This window comes from Malaclemys terrapin, chromosome 18, assembly GCF_027887155.1.
Source record: "Malaclemys terrapin pileata isolate rMalTer1 chromosome 18, rMalTer1.hap1, whole genome shotgun sequence".
Classification (NCBI taxonomy): Eukaryota; Metazoa; Chordata; order Testudines; family Emydidae; genus Malaclemys; species Malaclemys terrapin.
This window is the reverse complement of record NC_071522.1, coordinates 7,833,735-7,849,997: the sequence shown is the minus strand read 5'-3', so window position 1 is coordinate 7,849,997 and position 16,263 is coordinate 7,833,735. Positions and strand designations below refer to the sequence as shown.

General features: G+C 41.6%; 1 protein-coding gene across 12 annotated transcripts in view; it reads left to right on the top strand.

The window, feature by feature from the left end:
• Window positions 1-16,263, top strand: part of ACACA (acetyl-CoA carboxylase alpha) — a 219,650-nt gene that overhangs the window by 103,129 nt on the left and 100,258 nt on the right. For 9 of the 12 annotated variants that reach the window (XM_054008120.1, XM_054008119.1, XM_054008122.1 and 6 more), the window contains 7 exons: window positions 1,241-1,384; window positions 2,581-2,677; window positions 4,271-4,378; window positions 7,403-7,459; window positions 7,760-7,804; window positions 14,415-14,456; window positions 15,853-16,068. In XM_054008120.1, the coding sequence (XP_053864095.1) occupies window positions 1,241-1,384; window positions 2,581-2,677; window positions 4,271-4,378; window positions 7,403-7,459; window positions 7,760-7,804; window positions 14,415-14,456; window positions 15,853-16,068 (709 nt within the window). The remainder of the gene's footprint in view (window positions 1-1,240; window positions 1,385-2,580; window positions 2,678-4,270; window positions 4,379-7,402; window positions 7,460-7,759; window positions 7,805-14,414; window positions 14,457-15,852; window positions 16,069-16,263) is intronic. The other 3 variants (XM_054008123.1, XM_054008125.1, XM_054008124.1) reach the window with 1 other exon arrangement.

Sequence of the window (16,263 nt, the reverse complement as noted above, 5' to 3'; positions counted from 1 at the left end):
AGCCCTTATATGTACAGGATCAGACCCTTGGCGGATAATAATGTTGATAGTTCAGTTAAGATTAACAGCTCTTTTGCTATATGGAAGTCCATTATGTAGTGTCTTCCTCCTATTTCTTTCAACTCTGTTCTTATCGCCCTTATTAAAATAAGAAATTGGCTCCTCTTTATGAGCAATATCATCACCGGGGTGCATCTCATCCTTTGCGGAGCACATAGCGGTGCTTATTATATCAATCACAGTGTTTGGACAACACAACTTCTGTTTATCTTGGCTCTTCCTGCCCTTTCATTGTCCCCTGGCCTTAAAATGGGTGCCAGCTATTTGAATTATTCAGCAAGTCCTGCTTTCAGGCAGTCAAAACCGATCAAAGCGACAGGGTGGAAGTTGTGTTGAACTTAATGCCAAGAGGTTTTGTTCTGAGGAATTGGTCAAATTAGAAAGAGGACCAAATTAAGCATTGATTGAATTAAGTGTAATAAGACTGTGTTTAGCATATGAAAGCAAGTGTGAGCATGTGTGAGACCCTGGGTCCCAATACAACATTCTAGAGAAGTCATTATACCACCATACTTTCTGGGGGAGCTTGAGATAGCATAAGGTGGGATGGAAGTGTGCTTGTAAGCTTACTCAAAAGATTTGGAAAAGGGGGTGGGGTTGGGAGTCTGATTACTGAAACCAAGAGTATAGCAAGTGTCTAATTTAAAGGTTTTGTTTTTTTAAAGATAGAACAAATATATTTCAATACATGTTTTTGATGTTGTTTGTAAAGATTTACTAAACCTTTCAAATGCCATAACCTAGAATTATTCTTGTGTTTATCTGTGAACGCTTCATCTGTAACGCATAGCATAGGTACAGGAGAAAAATGCTTTTGGCATCGCATAGTCATCATTCACTTGTAAGCTCAATTCTTTTTCTCTTAAGAAATATTTTTTTAAAGGGGAATAGTGGTATTTCTTAACCCTTGACTGTTGCTTTGTTCCAAGTATGTCCAGGTAAAACACAGTTGTGTTACTAAGGGTACCAGGTGTACGTCCTTGTTCCTGTGATTTTGGTGAACTTCTGACTGGGTAAAAGTAGCAGAACAGGTTTACCACCACAGTAGTGAAAGGATTAATTTGACTGCAGTCTAGTTATACTGTATACATTTCAAACAATTACAAAACAAATAAAAAACCTTACTTTGTTCCCCTCTCATCCAATCCACTAATAACGCTCTGCTTGAATTGCTATTTAGAATGTCCTTTTCCTCCAACCTCAATCATTACGGGATGGTCCATGTAGCAAGTGTGAGTGATGTGCTGCTGGACAACTCGTTCACTCCACCATGCCAACGGATGGGCGGAATGGTCTCCTTCCGGACTTTTGAAGAGTTTGTCAGGTAAGGATAGGGTACTGTTTGTGCTATATGTGCGTTTGCCAGGATAGCATTGGGGGTGGTCAAATGGGATTGATCATAGGCTTTGGCCTGGTCTACACTGGGAGGGGATCGATCTAAGTGAATAACGTAGCTGAAGTTGACGTACTTAGATTGACTTACTGTGGTGTCTTCACCGCAGTGAGTCGACTGCTGCTGCTCCCCCGTCGACTCCGCCTGCGCCTCTCGCGGTGGTGAAGTACAGGAGTTGATGAAATTGCCAAGTGTTTGGGGGCCCCACCCCTAGTTGTCTGGCTGGAATAACTGGAAGTTCCAAAATACTACAAGAACAGATGGCCTCCAACTAGAATTTTGCATTTTTGCAGAGTCAAGGCTCACATAAGCATCTGAACTTTGAATGCTTATTGGTATTGAACCTTTCTTCCCAACATTGTGTGTATGTCTTTCCGCACATGCATATGTCTGGTCTTAAACCTTCTGGACTTATGCAAAAGACTGGAAAGCTCCCACAAGCAGAGCCTATGAATTTTCCACAACACTCACCCCAACACCCATCAGAAATCATACATCTGCATGCTCCCCATGACAGGGGTGGAAGATTCATAGTGTCTTCTTGTGGGGGCATTGCATCACCATTTCATCTGTGCAGTCAGGATGTTTTGGCCCCTGTGTGTTAGGAAACAAACAAAGAAAAAGCCCAGATTCTGAGCCAAGAGCAGAAGAAGCCACCTGTGACGTGATGAGTGAAATGTCAGGAGAAATGAAACAGAACACTAGAGTAAACCGCACAAGAGATGATACATCTTTTGATTAAATGCATTCAGTATCTATCTCTTGAGGTATACTGATGCATTACCCCAGGGAGAGGGGCAATTACATTGGGCTGTCAAGGCTCTCATCTCAGGCTTTCCTCTGTTACCTGAAGAATGATGATACGGACACTAGCAGCTTATATATTACAAAATATAGCTAGCTCGCTTGCTTGCTTTCGTTGAAGTTTAAACAAAGTCCACCTCCTGATTTTTAGCTTTCGTGCTGGACAGTGTTTCCATTTAGTCAGCTCTGAAGTCTGCAGAGGAGAGGAATGACTTTTTTTCCGCCCCATGAAGATGGTATTGGTAGGGTGACTGAGTGTGCTTTTGGTGCAGGTGGGTTGTGAGTAGTTGATTTACAACTAGCGTTTCTTGGATGTGTTTCAGAATCTTTGATGAAGTGATGGGTTGCTTCTGTGACTCTCCTCCGCAAAGCCCAACCTTTCCTGAAGCTGGCCACACTTCCTTGTATGATGAAGATAAGGTACGGTATTTCCTTCTTTCCAGGCTCCTTGCATGTTACAGGGATAGAAAGTGCATTTTCCCAAGGTGATTGCGCACTCTGGACTAAACCTGTTTTGCTGACTTCAGTGGAAGTTTTGTCATTTGCGTTGGTGGGAGTAGGAATAGTATCTAGTTTGTTTATCTGCTGTAGGGGGTTCAAAGCAACTTGAATGGTTGGGCTTTTTCCTTAGTCCATTCTAACCATGGGTCCAGATTCTTTTCTTGGTTATGTCAGAGTAAATCCAGAATCACTTCATTAAAGTCAGTGGCGTGACTCTGGATTTACAGTGGTGTGACTAGTATCAGAGGGGTAGCCGTGTTAGTCTGAATCTGTAAAAAGCAACAGAGGGTCCTGTGGCACCTTTGAGACTAACAGAAGTATTGGGAGCATAAGCTTTCGTGGGTCAGAACCTCACTTCTTCAGATGCAAGTGGTGTGACTGTGAATTTGGCCCCATGGCAGTGGAACCTGGCCTTCTACAGGTATAGGAAGGTTAAGTCAGAGTATTTGAACCCTTTCTTGTAGTCTGATCTTCATTAGTATTCTGCTTCACCCCCATTCTGGACATCTCTATGGCATTTAGTTCTCTATATCCTGTTCTCTTCCCTCCATTTGGGGAGGAAAGGTGAGAGGGAGTCCCCAGGTTTTCAAATTGGGATAGAGAAAGGGTTCAGAGGAAACTGCTGGTTGATAATGGTTAGTGATGCAAGAGGCACTCTCCTTAGAGGGACAGTCAGCTGCTCCACAACACTCTTAGCAGACTGGAAGCTCTGATATGGAGCATATCGTTACAACGGTGGGTTTCAAATCAGTCCATTGTCCCTGATGCCTGTGTGTGTGGTAGATAATATGGGACAAAGATTTATCTCCGCCGTAACTTCTTCCTTATATGCTATCTGTCCCCCACGTCCTCCTCCCCCCGGCTGTCCAGACCTAACAAGTATAGTTTTCTGTTGATCAATGTCCAGTTTATGAGAGTTTAATTGCAAGTTCTTGAGTATTAAGCATGTTACTTTTCATGGCTCTGTTTTAGCTAAGCTTCCATAATGCCCTATTGCACTGTAGCCATGAAGACATGCTTCTTAGCGTCCATGCAGTGAACTTCGCTCCCCTTTTTAATTTTACTCCCTTCCTTGGTGCTAAAATTCTCCCTATGTCCGACAAAGATACTGTACTAATGCTGCATACATACAAAGGACCTGATTCTGCATTCCTTGTGCACCCCAAATCCATTTGGAACCAGTGTTATCTGCCAAAGCAGTTTAGTGTGCATGAGCCTTGAGGAGAACTTCAGAATGAAGCTCCAGCCTGTTGTGGGTGGACATTTAAATATCCCATAGTACTGTTTGTAAGGGCAGGGGTCTCCCTAGTTTTCTAGATCAAGAATTCCCCTTCCTGTACTTTGGTTCAGCATGCTGGTTAAGTGTCGGCCTCTTCCCCAGAAGTAGCTGCATTTTATTGGTGTATGTGTACTTGGGGATCCCCTCAGGTAGAGAGGTTATATAAATGTAACATTCCTCTTTTTGTTGTTGTTAATAATTTATTTATTAGGCTTGCTTTCTTTAAATTACAGAGTGCCCGAGAGGAGCCCATTCACATACTGAACATTGCCATTAAGACTGACTGTGACATTGATGATGATGGGCTGGCGGCTATGTTCAGGGAGTTCACACAAAGCAAGGTGAATAGCAGTTTACAGTGAACCTACCTGCCAGTATTATTGTGACCCTCTAGGGAGACATTTTCCCTTGGGAAGAAGTCTGTGCATTTCCCAGGTATCTGGCAAAATAAATATATAAATGGAACAGTTAAATCCTTAATTTATGTAATCTAAAACCATATAATTTCTCTAATTGGATGTAGCTATAGGTTCCTGAAGCTTCTGGGGAAAGAACTGAATAACAGAGCACCCTTTGTATTGCCTAATGGTGTATCCTAATCCATTGGCTACAGAGTCTTCCTTTTTAGTTTTTGTTGGGTAAATGCAATGTATGGTTTTAAATGAGTCAGGTGAAGCTTTGATATTTATCTGGGGTCTGAAGGAGCAAGATACAACGACAGTTATTTTTGCAGTTCAGGTTGACCTGGGGGAGGACAGTGTAACAGAAATGTCTGAGATGACATCAAAATAAATGGTGCATGTGTCATGACATTCTTAATCTCATCGAAATCTGTAGCTCTTGTTGGCATAGTATCTACATCTAAATCCATGATGGCTCTGAAATGGCCCTGAGAGGGATTGTGAAGAGTGCAATCTCTAACCCCTGCTCCCTACTGGGAGATGGCAAAGGGGCAGCAAAAATAAGTTAGGTGTTTCCTGTGAGCTGTATAATGAATGTGTGGTTTTTGAGGTTATAGCAGTGTTAGAGCCATTAGGTATGATCAAACACCCTTCTACTGTGCACAGTACAACTATCCTTTCCATACAGAGAGACCAGTGAACTGGAAGCTTATAAGAAACCCTGTGCTTGTCCAGTCCAATTCAGAATTTAACTGTCTCTTTAAAAAGTAAAACAAAACTAGTTTTGTTTTTCATTTGCATGATTGTGCTCCAGGCGTTTTATGGGAGGAAAAAAGAAAAGAAATTAAAAAAAAAAAAACACATTAAACTATCATATAGGTTGATCCAAATAATCTTCCAGTCCCAGCATGTTGTGTGTGGGTTTTTTTAATAGAAATTAGGATCATATACTTGTAAATGACTTGTAGAGGAAATTGAGGCAGTCAGTGTAAATGGAGTTTCTCCAGGTGCTGATGCCTAATCGCTCCATAATAGCTGTGGACTTGCTGTGAGACCTACATTATTACAATGTAATCAGAATCCTGTTGCTATGCTGTTATTGTCTGCCACTTGTGGAATTTTAAAAGCAATAACAATTTTTGCTTTGTAAATCATGGCATTATTAAAGTTATTTTCTTCCTTTGCCATGAATAGAGTCCCTGATGCTCATTTTCGAAGGGCTTAACCTTAGTAAAACATTTCAGTCCAAGCCAGAAGGGGTGGGTTTGTTCTTGGCCATGCTGAGGCCTTTTTTTTCCTTTTCACTCTCCGTTTTTGTTTTTAAATTAGAAAAAAGAGAGTGGGGAGAGACTGTAGAAACAGGAGCAAAATGACAGTGAGATCTAAACTTGTTTAAAAGGGACAGTGGGCATGATAAATACCTTGGGCAGCATTCATCTGCAGTGTGGCTTCATTCAGCTCAGTAAAGTTACACCAAGGATAGATTTGGGCCAATCTATTTTTTTTTTTTAAACCTTTATTTTCTACTCCTGCCATACTGAATCCTTTGTTTTCTGTTCCTTGTTATTTCGTCTTATCTTTTTCCTTGTAACCCTGTATGGCCTCAATTCAGGAAACCATCCCTTTTCAGGACAGCACTTAAGCACATGCTTAAAGCCCCATTGAAGTATCCGACTTTAAGCACGTGCTTAAGTGATTTCCTGAATCAGGAGCTAATTAAAGAAGTGCCTTCCCATGCACCAAGCTTCCTCAGAAACCAAAACCTGTGGGCTGCCTTCTTCTGCTATTTGTCCATTGCCTGGCACAAAAGGGCCATGACCTCTAGACACTACCCTGATACAAATAATTAATAATAATGTGCATCCCCACCAGTTCCTATGCCAACATTATAAAATATGACCATTTTTAGAACATGTTAAAATATTCCCAAACCCAGGAGCCTAAACAATCCAAACAGGATGATTTTGTGTCTCACTCTCTTCTTCCCACTCTTCATTTTTATACTGTATCTTATACCGTCTAAATTAAGGCCCCATCCTTCAAACCCGAGTAGTCTTTACTGATGTGAATAGCTCCACTGATTATTTGCATGAGTGAGGGCTACTCTTCTGAGCAAGGGTTTGTGGGCCTGGGCCTGTCGCTGCTGAAGTCTTTTGGGGCAGGGTACTTGTTGTTTATTATTTATCATAGCACCTTGGAGCCCCAGTCATGGATCAGAACCCCATGGTGCTAGGTCCTGTACTAACTCGGAACAAAAACAGCACTTTTTGGCTGTCTCAAAGAGCTTACTTATGTCTCTTTATATCTGAATGTGCCATTCAAGCCCATGGCACTGTATTTAATCATGAATACTCATGCTACTTTAGATTGTTGTAACGTGGTTTCCCTGAACAATGCAGAAAGGAGTTTCTCCAACTTCCTGAGACCTGTGTTATAAGTTAATTCCTCTGGATTTTATAGTTCAGTTTTAACCTTGGCCAGGAAAACTGCTAGAACCCCATATTGTTATGATTATTTTTATTACCACAAAGTCTAGGAGCCCCAGGCATGGACCAGAACCCTACTGCGCTAGGTGTTGTACAAACCCAGAACAAAACGATGGTCCCTGCCCCCAAAGAGTTTGATCTAAGTAACCTCACTGCTGGTAACAGTGTTTCCTGAACAATTAATTCCCGCTGAGATAGACAAGAAGTTTCCCAGCTGGTGCCAAATGTGGTTGTTATATGGATTCTTCTCCACTCAGAACGGGACTGAGACTCATTGCATTTGCTCACAGGTGCTGCTAAGCAACCATCTGATAAGAACGTTCAGTTACCACCAAGCTGGGCTGGATTGTGAGTCTGCAGTTTAGAGGCAGGATGCTCTCACCCATTACCAGTCCTTAGAAGATGTCATCCAGATTTGAGTCTGACGTTTCTTTTCTGTTAAACCAGTTCTCTTGTTTGCTGTCCTTCCCTTTTACAGAAATCAGTCCTGATTGATCATGGGATTCGAAGGCTGACGTTCCTTGTAGCACAAAAGGTATTTTGACCTCTCCCCTGATGCTTGGAAGCTTTTTATTTGCAGTTCATAAGGAAATTATAATCTTAATATTTTTCAGATTAAAAATTGTATTTACTATAGTTTTAGTTCTGCTTTTGTTGCCTCTCTCAAACTGAGACTGTTTCAGTGAATTCGCTTAAGAAAATTAATTAACAATTACAAAAAAAAAATCTTTGTCACTTGTAATCTTATCTTAATTTGTTTTTGATTTTAGTACTAATTGCTAGCTTTCTTCTGCTTTTCCTCCCCCGCCCCGTCTTTCTCTGTTTCATTTGTAAGGATTTCAGGAAACAGGTCAACTATGAGGTGGATCAAAGATTTCATGTAAGTAAAAGGAAAAAAAATCAAAATAATTTTACCTTAAACTCCTCTTTGCAGTTCATGGAAATAAAGTGATTCTAGTCATTACGTACAAGTAAGGAGAAGAAGATTTGACTCTTTAGTGAGCTGTTTAAATCCAACCCCATTGTCCTGATTGAGCAGTTGGCTTGTGCTCAATACTTAGGCATGTGACTAACTTTACTTGGGTACTTAGGCATGTGACTAACTTTAAGCACGTGAGTAGTTCTGTTGACTTCAAGGGGGCTAGTCACATGCTTAATATACTTAGTAATTTAAGTACCTAGCTGAATTTGCACCCATATAATCTAGGTTGGCCTTATTTGTTCTAATGTTCTTTTACAACATAAAAATATTATATATATTATTCAAGGGTCTCCCAGCTCCTTACCAGATTTACAGATCAACCCAGGAACGGACCAATTTAATGACTTGCCAAAGTTCACACAATGGCAGAGCTATTGATAGAACTCTGGATTGCCAGCACCCAGTCTGCTGCTGAAACCACTAGGCAGCTCTCCCTTCCCCCATGCTTCGACTTCAGTGATGGCTAGTTTTATTCCTGCTCTCAAGAGGACTATGTAGGGCACAAGCCAGCTTTTCTTTCCCCTTTGTGAAACCACTCAACCCCTCCTGAAGTTAATGGGAGCACTGAGTGTGCAAGGAATGCAGTCAGAGGCATAGAGCCCAATATGGGAAATACATTCCAACATCAGTAATCATAGTTGAGCAACAAGCATCCTGCTATTTTCATGATAAGCTTGGGTAGCTTCACTTGGGAATTCTACCAGTGTATTGAGACTAGAATGTACACCACAGATATGATGAAGGAGCCTGAATTATAATCCAGAACTAGTATGTTGTCAGACGCGAAGCTGAAGGCCAGGTCCGATCAATATTGTAAGATGTTAATACACCATGAATCACACACTAAAGTGTCTCATTGTAGCTATTTTTAAAAATACATTTATGTATGCCAGTTTAATAACAGTGGCTAATAAGTTCCCCTTGGGTATCTGCTTGCAGCACTCTCACTATTCAGAAATTTTCTACTCTGCTAATTGGATCATTCAGTTTCTGCTACCAACTTTATTTTAATGAGGTGAGCCTTTGTGGGCTGTGCTAGCAAAATGCTTCACAGACCCTCTCTTTTTCCTTTAGAAATATCTAGTGCTAGGAATATTTTTCTTATCCCTGAGTTGGCATCATTGGTTCTGCTCTACAGAGTAATAGGGGAGTTTATCCTCCAGGCTAAAGAAGCAAATGCTTTTCCAAAATGCTTTAGGAAATGCTGCAAGCTGAACTACTTTCCCCAGTTTATTGATGGCAGAACCTATCTGATTACAGTATATACAAATGTATGTCAGTCAATGGCTTTAGAAAGGAAACTGGTAGCAGAAGTGTGGGGTGTTTGAGCAAAGAACCCCAGGCTTTAGAAAGGAAAATCAGGAGCTTAGAGAATAAAATTGATACTTGGGGATGGAATATGAGAGGCTGTGAATAAATGCTGTTGCTTGCTGGTGGTGATCAGAAAGCTGGGGAAGAATAGACGAATCCTTAGAGAACTCAGAGAGCTGGATGCGGGTTAAGAGAGGGGCACTGGGTTTGGCATTTTCATCCATTATTCTGGATTAACAAATCATTCTAATGATCATTCCTCCACTGTGATAGTTATGGGAATTGGAAACTGCCTCAGCAAGGTCTGTTGTGTATGAGGGGCTCTGGTTTTTTAAATGTGCATACCTACAGCCATCCAGATCCTGGGGCAAATCCTCCGCTGGTGTAAATCGTCATCGTGCCAGAGGCGGGTCTGCCTCTCTGCATTTGGTGTGTAAGGGCCCAATCCAACTCCCATTAAGTCAATGGCAAAATTTACACTGACTTCAGCTGGAGTTGGATTGGACCGACAATCAGTCCCTAGACATGCAAGTATTATTTTATATGACTAAATCCTGTCCTTTCAACGTGCTGGTGTGTGTGTGTGTGTGTGTGTGTGTGTGTGTGTGTGCTGGTCTCTCTTAAAAGTACTAGAATTCACTGATTTATTGCTAGAGCCACTGAATTTAAATATAGTTTAAATGCTATAGCTTCCGTTGAATTTTAATTTCCCCCTAAAGCTTTAAACAAAGGGCAGCTTCTATTAAAACAAAACCAAACAACCCCTAAAAAGTCGGCTACAGAAGAAGGCAATATTTACTGTCTGTCTAAGGCCACTAGTGCCTGACATGTACAACTAGTAAAAGTTCACCCAGTTTTGTGAGTGGTCAGCTTAAATGGGCAGGAGTGTGGGCAGTGAATGGAAAGGGATGTGCATTGAGAGGCACCTTCAAACAGCGCTCCACCCTTGCATTATGCACCTCTGAATGGGTGACTGCGTTCTCGTTATCTAGGTTTCAGTTAATAAACGTTGTGATTACAGTTACAGGAGTGTCACTGTCTTCTTTTTTCCCTATTCCAAGGTAAAATGACAGCTGAATGCCAACTTTTACTTAGCCCCAGGGCTTGATACAAGCAGGAAAGCAGGGTAAGACTTGGCTAAAATACCAGAGGAAGGCAGGGAAAGGTACCAGTCGCACTCTAGCAATAGTGCTGAGAGTTGAGAGGTTTGCTAATCGTCAAATGACATTTAGCCCTTATTGTGTGATCGCATGTGTGCCTGCCCTGTCATTACTGTTCGTGTGAAAAGACATTCTAGGGATGTCTGAAGACCAGTCTCTTGATAATCACCAGTGATGCATGCAGCCCCCCCCTTCCAATTTCTGGAATCCCCGCACTACCTCAAATGCACTACCCAGGTTTCTGTATGAGAAGGTGGGAGCTGTGCAGTTTGGGCTTAGTGCAACTCTGTATATATAGAAGAAACACACTAGGAGAATAGGGCACTGTGAAGAGATCTAATGTAGTCTAAGGCAGGGGTTCTCAGCCTTTTTCTTTCTGAGCCCCCCACCCCCAAGTGCTATAGGAACTCCATGGCCCACCTGTGCCACAACAACTGTTTTTCTGCATATAAAAGCCGGGGGTAGCAAGCAGGACAATTGCACTGGGCCTCACACCACAGGGGGGACCCTGTGAAGCTAAGTTGCTCAGGCTTTGGCTTTAGCCCCAGGTGGTGGGGCTCAGTGCCCTATGCTGCCATCCCATGCGGTCGGGCTTCGGCTTTCTGGCCTGGGTTCTAGCGAGTCTAATGCTGGCCATGCTTGGCGGACCCCCTGAGACCTGCTCACAGCCCTCTAGGGGTCCCCGAACCCCTGGTTGAGAACCACAGGTCTAAGGAGCCAGCCTTGCTAAGCATTGGTGAAATATTTGGATGAAAAAATCTTTTTGAGTGCTTATCTAAACAGATCCTGGGAACCTTTTGAGGTTTGCCCATCGCTGGTTCTGAATGAGTCCTGTGAACACTGTCCCACGCTTTTACCTCTGTATAACTAGTGGAAGCTGGACAGTTCAAGACACCATTGCAGCCTCTTCCATGCTAGTGAAAATAAGGCCCCCGCACCCCCATGAACATTGACTCAACTTATTAGCAAGGTTATATTTGATTAAATGCAGCCATACTGCCCCAGGGTTATGACCTTGCAAGCTAAGCAGAATCCAGTTTGGTCAGTATTTAGATGGGTGATCTACAGTGAAAACCCATTATACTTTAGCAAGTGTCATCTGTGATTTCAACCACTATTGTGCCATTGTTTGAATAAGTCAGAAAAGCAATGTCCTGATTATCTCTGATCATTAAAAATCTCATAGCCTTTTTTGAAGAACTTAGTCTTGTTAACATAAGTGCCAGTTTCACCTGTCTGAATTCCTTTGTAGTTAAAATCGGACACGATCGGATTCACTTTGTGTCCTAATCTGCTGCGCAGAGCTGTGCATTATTAAAAGCTTGCCACTGTCCAACCTAGGAAGTAGCAAAGCTTGTGATCAGTTTGAAAAGTTTGTAGAGTTTGGGCTTTTTGTATGAGAGATGCTGCATAAATGTCTGTCTTCATTATTGTCCCCTATTCTGTTCAGTTTGTTACTGGACCAACTACCAACTTACCCAGGGCTTGGCTTGGGGTTGTTTTTGTTTTAATTACAGTCTATATAATTAGTTCCCAGCATGTTGAGGTAATAGAGAGTTGCTCCAGCAAGCTTCCAATTTCCTCATCTCATTAGGTTTTTAACGCGATTATTAGTATAATAATCAGCTATGATGATTTCTGTTTGTAGCTTTTTGCATTCTCTGATTTGCAGGGTGTCTTGATTGGCTAATTTAGGCAAATTATTTTGATTGTCTTGATGATGGTTGGTTGATTAGAACACAGCGGGGTATAATTCCTCTTCCTAGGAAACGGAGCACTCTTTTGGTTTTTGGTACCAGAGCACTGAGGATTTTTGTGTGTGTGCACATTTAATTATTATATTTGCCCACAACACTAGTCAAATGTCTCGAAAGCAATTACATTAGTGATAGAATGAGCATGGCTGATGTTAGGAGAAATTGGCAGCATGCAGAGGGGGCAGGTGGGAGGGGTTTGGGAGGATATTGAGGCAATGTGGAAGTCTCAACTCTGTGTTTGTTTCCTTATATGCTGTTTTAGGAGATTGCTGAACCTAATGGGTACAAATAATATTGTCCATAATCCCAATGGCGGGATTCTTCATGGTAAAAACTTTTGTAGCGCTAGAGGCGACTACTATGGAAGAGATGCTTTAGCCAAATGCAAATTGTTGGGCTCAATACAGGAGTAATTGGATGAAATTCTATACCCTGTGTCATGCAGGCGGACAGACTTGATGATCTAATGGTCCCTTCTGGCTTCAAAATCTATGAATCCCTTGCCAGCGTGGCCTGATTGAACTTCGTCTCTCCCTGTCATTGTGCTGTAGTTGTTGAACTGAGTCTACATGCCATTGTTTTTCTTGCCTCTTGATATCTAAAATGTGCTTGTGTTTCTAAGAATGAGGGTGGGACTCCATATTTATTGTCGCTCAGTGACTCCAGGTCAAATTTTGTCATTTTTTTGTAGTCAAAAAGCCAATTTTTGTAATTGTGCAGCTCTACAGGCTTCACCTGGGATCAGGGCAGGCTGCCGCTGACATCACTGTTAGTAATGGAGACCTTGAAGCTGCTCTCACTTACATTGATGCAAAGCATACTCTGAAGTCAATGGAATTATGACAGTATAAAACCAATTTAAGGGACTGCAAAATCTGGCCCAAACTCTACCATCAGTGGTGACAATTTTTTTTGTCCAGAACGGAATCAACTCACTCTTCCGTAGCGGCACTGGATTTGCAGTCTGAACGGTATTAAAAACTAAAAACCAGCCCTTGCTTTTATCAGTAAAGTGAGCATGTGTCTTGGAAGACGCATAGGATCCAATCCAGCAAAGCACGTAAACATGTGTTTAACTTTTAGCATGTACATTGAAGTGAGTAGGATTACTCGTGCTTATAGTTAAGCACATGCATAAGGACTTCACTGGGTTGGCGCTGTAGGGAGTAGATATGAGGATGCCATCTTTACGTAGTCTTTTTCCAATTATAACTGTGTTTTAAAGAGCAATACAGAAAGTCTTTCTCGTTAGCACTTCCACTATCCATCATTTCATTTTACAGTATGTCCTCAATTCTCAGAACATGGTGGAACCACCAAAACACATTAATAATACAAAAATGAATTCAGCATAGGAAAGAGTCAACAGCAAGCACCTTAATATAGGATAACAATCAAATTTATGATCATTGTAGTGAATTGAAAGTAAAAGCCAAACTTCCAACAGCACAAACTGTGTGGTAATGGTTACCTATTTGGGCATTTCAAATGTATGAGCAGTTCCATTCAAACTCCTAGCTTATTAGGAGAGCTGAGGGTTGTGCTGTATGGCGTTAAAGGTAATTTTTTCTAGATTTGCAATAAGGCCAGGATTTGACCTATGACCTTGGTACAAATTATCTCCATGCAAGTAACAGAGGAGCAAATAAACATATAGGATATTTTGTCGACTTTCTAGAATGAGGTTAAAGTCAATTATTAGAACGCATTAATTTCTCAAAATTAATTAAAACTATTCCTTGGGTGGGGAACTGCATGAGCAGTGTTAGGAATATGAAGAGTTCTTTGGGGAAGGGACTGTCTTCTTTGTTCTGTGTTTGTGCAGCACCTAGCACAATAGAGTTCTGATCTGTGGCTTGGACTCCTAGGCAGAACTGCAATGCTATTTAATAATAACAATAGTAATAATAAGAGAAACCAGCAAGAGTTCTTTTGTCTCCACCCCCATCCCCTCCCGGCCAGCTAGAATCTGTTTTAAGACCCAATATTAGACAAAAATATCGAAGACGTAATCAAGAACCATCTACTGCAATAGTAAAATAAACTACATTGATTTAACTTGCCCCTACAACCGTTTTAATAGGATTTTTATCTTCCCACCATCCTTATTTACAAAATAAAAATTTAATGCAACTCTTGCTGTTACAGTGGTAGATCGTAATGGTAGTAATTCCCCCTGCTGCACTGCCACACAGTCCCTTCTCTCAGGAGCCCATAGGCTGAACAGATGGTGTGCAATGCTTGTGAAGGACTGATATCATCATTTTTATTTCCAAACAGAGGGAATTCCCTAAATTTTTCACATTCCGTGCCAGGGATAAGGTAAGTTGTACAATTATCAATCTTTTCTCTCTCTACATTTTAAACTGATTTTTTCCCTTCTACAATCATTCCAAACCTCTCTCAAAGGAGAGAGGGTCCATCTGATCAAAACCTCATTGGGCAATTCTGAACATATCCTTCCCCCATGATCCAGGCACTCACTATGTTGACAGCTGAGGCCAACGGGAGTTATTGGGTCCTTAGTCATTTTGAAATCAGATCACTTATTTAGGTGTCTAACTATGGATTTAGAAGCCTAACTTTAGGCTCCTGTTTTTGAAAATCGTAGCCATAGTGATGCAAAATTACTAAAATGACTCCACTGATAAATTTCATGTCACCCCACTGATTGCACTTGCCTGCACATTCCATGACATGCTGTCTAGTCCAAGGCAGTGCTTGTTCTGAGGACCATAGCGGTAGAAACCGAGTATGCTTCAGGGAAGGTGGGAACTTGGGGATATTGTCGCTAAAAGGATCTTCCCCTTTTGCAAAAAGAAGGCATCTTACACAAAGGGCTGTGGTTTTTATTCTACTCTCAATGTGCAGACAGTTACAATACGCACCTCTTAACACTAATGACTCTGGTGCATCAGACCTGAAATTGTGTGGCAGCTTCATTGAATTTTTAGCTTTCTAATTAATTTAATATGAAAAATCACAATAGGGACAGTGCGGTGCACCCCTGGTTATTTATTTCTGTATTAACCGCTATTTATTTTACACTATATCCTCAAATTTTCAGTTTTTGACATGCCCAAGATGTTTGTGGTGTTAACAAAGGGTTGATGTTGGAGGTTTGCACAGCTACGTAGGGACAGCTGAAGCATTTGGCATCTCTGAAGATGGGAGACAGTTTGTGATTGTGGGATATCAATATTAGTTGAATGTTTCTGCTAAAATGATCAGGAGTGAAACAGTTCACCATGTTGACACGCGAGGTTTCAGAGTTGGATCATTGAAATGAAAGGGGCAGTTCACGCCCACAAGAATTGTTGTTTCAAGCCGTCTGCAGGCTCAGGAAGACGCTACTGCATCATTTACACTCACTTCAAGATTTTCTTTGCAATCCTGAGGGCTAGAAAAAATTTTTTTTTTAATAAAAAACAAAACAAAACAAACATCCTGTGGGTCCATCCTCCCCTCCCCCAAAGCTGAGAGTCTGGAATACAATTTTGCAGTTAGAGGTAGAATCTGTTGTAAATTCTATCACTGTAGAATAACCGAATACACCAGGCGCTGCTAGTAAAGGCAACACTAGCCATCACTAGTGTCTCAGGTCAGTAGATTTTATACAGTTCTCTCCATCTTACCAGATCCAGCTTCTTACCTGACTTTTCCCTTTTTATTCCTTTTGTGCCCAATATTACGGGGTGGGCTTCCCCTCTCTTTCCAGTTTGAAGAAGATAGGATCTATCGTCATCTGGAGCCAGCTCTGGCTTTCCAGTTAGAGCTGAACCGAATGCGAAACTTTGATCTCACTGCCATTCCGTGTGCCAACCACAAAATGCACCTGTACCTGGGAGCAGCTAAAGTTGAAGTGGGCACTGAGGTGACAGACTACAGGTTCTTCGTGAGGGCTATTATAAGGCATTCAGACCTGGTTACCAAGGTGGGTTTCCTGGTGTGGGAGGTCTATTTCCAAGGTTGTATGTGAAAAATATGTCAGAAGTGAGTGTGCGTGTGTGTGTAAAATCTAAACCCACTGCCTTCTACTGGATGGCATGTTACAGCTTCTAGATCATGTCTGATAGAACCTAACATTTCAAGTGTCCAGGTTCAGACTTTAGGTGGAGTGTCAAATCTA